The 6847-nt window shown below is 30.6% G+C and overlaps 1 protein-coding gene across 1 annotated transcript; it reads left to right on the forward strand.

Annotated features, from left to right (window-relative positions):
• Positions 1–4278: 4278 nt before the first annotated feature.
• Positions 4279–5462, forward strand: LOC119601609 (putative nuclease HARBI1). The gene is made up of 3 exons (XM_037952642.1): positions 4279–4823; positions 5050–5194; positions 5260–5462. The coding sequence occupies exons 1-3, from the start codon at positions 4299–4301 to the stop codon at positions 5460–5462; spliced, it is 873 nt and encodes a 290-aa protein (XP_037808570.1). The 5' UTR covers positions 4279–4298.
• Positions 5463–6847: the final 1385 nt, after the last annotated feature.

Raw genomic sequence — 6847 nt, forward strand, 5'->3', positions numbered from 1 at the left:
GAATCTAGTTCTATTAGTTTCCCAGTTAAACGAAATTTTGAATTTAATTCATATGGGAGGTACCAAGTACCCCATTGGAAGTCCGCCCGTTATACTCTGAATGTTCAGATGTATGTCAAAGTTCTTCAAGTAAAATTTATTCATATGGGGGCTCCAAGCCCCCCCCCCCAGATGAAAGTCCGCTCTTTTTTCCTTAAAAATGTTCAGATGAATATTAAAGTTCTTCGTGCAAAATTTTAAGAATTTAGTTCTATTAGTTTCCCAGATAAACGAATTTTTGTTTTTAATTAATATGGGAGGTGCCGCTCCCCTCATGGGTAGTCAGCCAATTTATTACCCAAAATGTTTACATGGATGTTAAAGTTCTTTGTGCAAAATTTTAAGAATTTAGTTCTATTAGTTTCCCAGATAAACGAATTTATGTATTTAATTAATATGGGAGGTGCCGCTCCCCTCATGGGTAGTCCTCCAATTTATTACCCAAAATGTTTACATGGATGTTAAAGTTCTTTGTGCAAAATTTTAAGAATTTAGTTCTATTAGTTTCCCAGATAAATGAATTTTTGTATTTAATTAATATGGGAGGTGCCGCTCCCCTCATGGGTAGTCCGCCAATTTATTACCTAAAATGTTTACATGGATGTTAAAGTTCTTCGTGCTAAATTTTAAGAATTTAGTTCTATTAGTTTCCCAGATAAACGAATTTTTGTATTTAATTAATATGGGAGGTGCCGCTCCCCTCATGGGTAGTCCACCAATTTATTACCCAAAATGTTTAGATGGATGTTAACAAAACGAACATTACCATATATATATATATATATATATATATATATATATATATATATATATATATATATATATATATATAATAAAGAAAATTACCAAATAGAAAAACGTCTTCAAGAAATTGGAAATAATTTTAAGATTTAGCAGATTTCTTCTGTGGAGTGATGCCAAGTCAGGTAATGTTCGTTTTGTTGCTAACTTTAAGCGTTAACATTCATTGATAGCAACAAAACACAACTTTTGTTGAAAAAAACTTAAATTTGTGAACAAATAAAATCAATGGTGTTTTTTTGTAAAGAATATTAAATAAATTTATAAATCATATTCTTCAAATTTCGTAAAATGCCACTTTATTTTTGGAACTACAAAAACTTCATCTGTGTTATTACGAACTTCGCTTATAACGAACAAATTTGACTGGTCCCGCGGAGCTTGAGTTTGACTGTACTTTAATAATTCAATTTCATTTATTAATTCTTAAATTCAATAATACTTTTACAAAACGTGTTTCTTTAAAAAAATTGCTATAAGACGGGAAATAACCAAATTATATATTATTTTCATTAAATCATTTATAAATTTAAAATTATAGAAAATTGTTTATTATTAATATATTTTTATATCCATTATAGTAGTATGTTTATACGGATTCTGGCACACTTTTTAATGACAGACATTTGGGAGGATTTTTTTTTCGAGGAAATTGTTTTTATGAAATTGAGAACCTGTGGGGAGGCAGAATTTTCTCTGCCTCCCCATTCATAAGAGCTAAGCAAGAGCAAATGGTGGCAGAGAAATTCTGCTCCCCCATTCATAAGAGCTAAGCAAGAGTAAATAGTAGCAGAGAAATTCTGCTCCCCCATTCATAAGAGCTATGTATATTGAAAAATGATGGCAGAGAAAATTCTGCTCAGTGAATAATTTTTTTGTAATTTTGCTTGTATAAGCATTAATTATGAGGAAAAAAAATTGTTATGCATTTAACCAATGTATTTATGTTGTATAATAATATGTATGTGTGTAATAATGTCAAAAGTACATACAAACAGTTAGAATTGCATACAAACAACTTTTTAGCAGGGAGACAATTTTTTTTATTTTTTTGCACTTTTGATTGTGACGAAATTGGAAACTGATGACTTGCATAAATAGCATTTGAGTATTTATACCCTACACCACTTTAGTGGGGAGGGTATATTGGATTTGTGCTGATGTTTGTAACATACAAAAATATTCGTCCTAGACCCACCTTAAAGTATACCAATCGGCTTAGAATCGTTTTTAGAATTTGGCACGCACGTTTTATTTGCCCAAGGACGAAGCCTATTGAAAATGGTTAAAATCGGTCCATTATTTCGTCCTAGACCCACCTTAAAGTATACCAATCGGCTTAGAATCGTTTTTAGAATTTGGCACGCACGTTTTATTTGCCCAAGGACGAAGCCTATTGAAAATGGTTAAAATCGGTCCATTATTTCACCTAGCCCCCATAGAACAGAACCCCCCGAAAAGGGCTTCTGAGCTCATAATTATGTTAAATATACAGATATATCGATAAAATACGGCACAACTAATTTTTATAGAAGTCTTGATGACCCTGCCAAATTTCAATTTCAAGATCGGGCCCCATTTGACCCTAGCTCCCATACAAAGTCCCCTTCAGAAAATTACTTGAATGTCCCAAATTAACTTATAAACACAAATATCGCGATGAAATTCAGCACAATAAAATATTATGTAAATATAAATATATTCACAAAATTTTATCGGGCTTGGTCCATATTTGCCCCTAGCCCCCATATAAAGCCTCTTTCAGAAAATAAGTTTTTCATCCATAAATTGCTTAAATGTATCGGAACAAGGGAATATTGAAGATAAATGCTTTATTATGAAAAATAAATCACATTTAATATTCATAACTGGTGTAGGGTATCATATGGTCGGCCACGCCCGACTATACTTTCTTACTTGTTTTGGTTTGTTTATATGAAAAAAATTAACCTTGAGTAAGGCTGTTGACATTCTATGATGTTTAATATGGTCATGATTTATTTTGAACACTCTAATAAGAAATTAATGGGAGTATTAATTAAATTAATTATTAATTAAATTAAACATGCACTAACTACATTAGAATGAGGAATTGAAAATACGAAGAAACGCATCTTGTCAAAATTGGAAAATGATACACATTTAAAGGGGTTTTACAATACAATACTTTGTATTAATATCAGAGTTTCATTGTCTTTAATACAAAAATCAAATTTGTTATCAAAATGTAATGAACAATTTTCATTTATGTATTATGAAAAATATGAAGAAAATTATGGTGAAAAATTAATTTACAAAATAAAATCCAAAAGAAAACGATAAATAAATTGTGTATTTTGTAAAAAAACAGAAAAACAAAATTAAAAGCTCAACACATCTCAAACTACAAAATGTTTTAGATTTTTAGATTACCAATTTGATTTTTATGTATTTGTATGTACATACATATATTTCGACTTCAAAATGTCAAATCATATAACTGAGTTTCAGGTATTAAAGGATGAAAACGAAAGAAATTACATTTTCAATTTTAGATATTAAAGATCGTAGGTTGTGATAATTTTGTGAACTCTGGACAATATCAATCCATTTTTACTTTTAGTCCAATGTTATCATTCAGCTAATAAATCCACAAATTTATAAGCAATTGAAAAAAATGTTGGACAATTTCTTAAAAATTAAAAAAAAATAATTTTTCAAATGCAATTGTTACAGCCCCCTTTAACAATATTTTAAGGATTTTATACTTTTATAATTCTGTGTACTTTAGAATATTTAAATATACAAAATTTGTTCCTCAAAGATATCTGCAACTTTATAAAATTAAGAATATAAAACAAATGTTAGTTTAAATTTATTGAACACCTCTTAACAACGGTACATTGCACTAATAGCTAATTAAGATGCTATGTTTTTATTAAAATTATACACCAATTAACATATAATCAAATAGTCTATCCAACTATAATGTAAAAAAATTATAGACCGATATCTCATCACAAGCAGTAATGAAAATTTCATTAAATGTTAAAAAATTAAAAATAGCTTAGAAAACTGTTACAAAAATCGACTAACAGCCTGTTTTTCTAAAACAATAAAGTTCTCACACGAACATTTTATTTTAAAACGATAACGTCTAAATTTTGGTTATTATAAAATGTTCAAAAGTTTTCGTTTATTTAACTTTGAAGTATAATGAGCTTTTTATTATCGTGAGAGACTATTATTGCCAACGTATTTATTTTTTCAAAAATTGTTTCTTTTTACATGTTACTATATGATGTTTGTTGCTAATCCTACATATAATTAAAAAGTTTTTAAAAATAAATAAACAAAAACGCAAAATAATTAAAATCAAAATGTTTGGAACAATTTGGATATCAGTGAGAAATTCTAGAAATCAAAATATAAATAATCAACGCATTAACAGGAGGTATTTGCGTGATTCTACTAATTGCATGGAACTTACAGGTGAACGGTCAGTTAAAGATCAATATTTCAAGAGATATTTTTTAATGCATATAACTATTGATCTTGCTAGGTTTGTTGACAATTTTCGAGTAAGTAAAGAAGTATTTCTTATGTTACTACAAGAAATGGAGCCAAAGATGAAAATGCCATATCGAAACACCCACATTCCTGGTCATATTAAGCTAGCAACATTCTTGTCGTTTGTTGCTACTGGTGGTTACCAAAATTGTGTTGGAAATGAAGTAACATCTTCGATTTCAAAGTCAAAGGTCTCCGTTATAATAAATGAGTGTCTCACTATATTTGATAATTATTTATGTCCGAAATGGATTAATTTGGAAAAGTCGTCCAATGAAGAAAGCGAATCAAAAGAATGTTTTTATAGAACTGGTGGTATACCCAGCGTAATCGGATGTGTTGATGGAACGCATGTTCGAATTAAATCCCCGGGAGACGACTTAAAACATCTTTACTATAACCGAAAAGGATTTTATAGCATTAATGTTATGGCAGTAAGTAGATAGATAGATAGATAGATAGATAGATAGATAGATAGATAGATAGATAGATAGATAGATAGATAGATAGATAGATAGATAGATAGATAGATAGATAGATAGATAGATAGATAGATAGATAGATAGATAGATAGGATAGATAGATAGATAGATAGATAGATAGATAGATAGATATATAGACAACACTATATATGTATATAAGCATATGTGATTTTTTTAGATTTGCGATCATAAAATGTTTATTACATACGTTGATGCAAGACATCCAGGAGCCAGCCATGACTCATTTGTTTGGAATCATAGTTCTGCCGACCACTATTTTAAAACCCTATTTTTAAATGGAAAAAGGAACTTTTGGTTGCTTGGTATGTCTATATCTATCTATATTTTTAAACAAACAAAAAAAAAACATTTTTACGTATTACAATAGGCGATTCGGGATATAAACTCCTTCCATATATGCTAACGCCTTATGGGAATCCAACAGAGCCATGGCAAAAAAAGTTCAATGAAAAGCATTCGAAAACAAGAAACATTATTGAACGGTGTTTTGGTGTTTTAAAGAATCTTTTTAGGTGTATAATTGGATCCAGAGGACTATTTTATAGTCCCGAAAAACCACCAAAATTATAAATGCCTGCTGCGCTCTTCACAACATATGCATAAGATACAAATGTGACTTGATAACATCGCTTCCATCAAGTACTGAAGTCGACTTATCTCAAGAAGAGTACATCGTCGAAGATTCTAGTGAAGATGAGCACTCTTTGGCATTATCTTTAAGAAATCAAATTGCTTTGAATTTACAATAAAAAATTAGTATGTTTATAAAAAAACTATTTTTTTGTTTTTATTTCATAAAATTATTGCAATATGTTTTATTGACCCTGCTTTTTCCTTAAGGGTATTCGATTGCTCCTGTGTATATTTAGCTTGGGACTCTATTGCACCTAGAATTGCTTCTTGAGTTGCAACCTGCTTTCGTAAAAGTTCCACTTCTTCATCATTTTCTTTATTATCTTGACAGTGCTTTCTTTTCTTTTTCAAGGTTTTTTATACTCTACACCACTTTAGTGGGGAGGGTATATTGGGTTTGTGCTGATGTTTGTAACGCACAATAATATTGGTCCTATACCCACCTTAAAGTATACCAATCGGCTTAGAATCATTTTCTGAGTCGATTTAGCTATGTCCGTCCGTCTGTCCGTCCATGTAAACCTTGTAATCAAACTACAGGTCGCAATATTGAAAATAATTCAATAAAAATTGGTACATGATCTTCTATTGTCCCAGGGACGAAGCCTATTGAAAATGGTTAAGATCGGTCCATTATTTCACCTAGCCCCCATACAACTGAACCCCGGAATAGGGCTTATAAACCTTGTAATCAAACTACAGGTCGCAATTTTGATGATAATTCAATGAAATTTGACACATGATCTTCTATGGTACCGGAGACAAAGCCTATTGAAAATGGTTAACATCGGTCCATTATTTCACCTAGCCCCCAACCCGACGAATAGGGCTTTTAAATTCATAATTATGTTTAATATACTCGTATCTCAACAAAAAGCTGCAAAACCAAGTGCTGTACTAGCCTTGATGACTCTCATGAATTTTATAATTATAGCACCTATACAAAGCCCCCTTCAAAATTTGACTTAAATGTCCACAATTTTATTCAACAATAAATGGCTTAATTATCTGAGTCAAGGTAAAATTCAACTACAATGCTTTATTATGAAAACTAAATCACATTTTATTTTTGTAACAGGTGTAGGGTATCATATGATCGGCTCGCCCGACTATAATTTCTTACTTGTTTTATTTGATATTTGGGTGGTGAAATGGGATGTGGTGATGTTGTGAGAAGTGTAATTGATTCTGAAAGTTGTGTTGTTTTTGTGTTCTGTGGCTGTGAAAAAGGTGAATCAGTTTGGGTTAAAATAATTTCACTAGATATGGAGTTTGGTGTGGTAGTCTTTATGCCATGTACGGGGCCCTTTGGAGCTGCTGCT

The sequence above is a fragment of the Lucilia sericata genome, unplaced genomic scaffold, assembly GCF_015586225.1.
Source record: "Lucilia sericata isolate MDLA Ls3-8-SP2 unplaced genomic scaffold, ASM1558622v1 Contig000177F_arrow, whole genome shotgun sequence".
NCBI classification, from domain to species: domain Eukaryota; kingdom Metazoa; phylum Arthropoda; class Insecta; order Diptera; family Calliphoridae; genus Lucilia; species Lucilia sericata.

Excerpts from the sequence above, each read along its gene's own strand:
- LOC119601609 (XM_037952642.1), top strand. The coding sequence starts at position 4,299 with ATGGAACTTACAGGTGAACGGTCAGTTAAAGATCAATATTTCAAGAGA. Across the intron at positions 4,824-5,049 it reads ATAGCATTAATGTTATGGCA|ATTTGCGATCATAAAATGTT; the intron begins GTAAGTAGATAG and ends TGATTTTTTTAG. Across the intron at positions 5,195-5,259 it reads AAGGAACTTTTGGTTGCTTG|GCGATTCGGGATATAAACTC; the intron begins GTATGTCTATAT and ends GTATTACAATAG.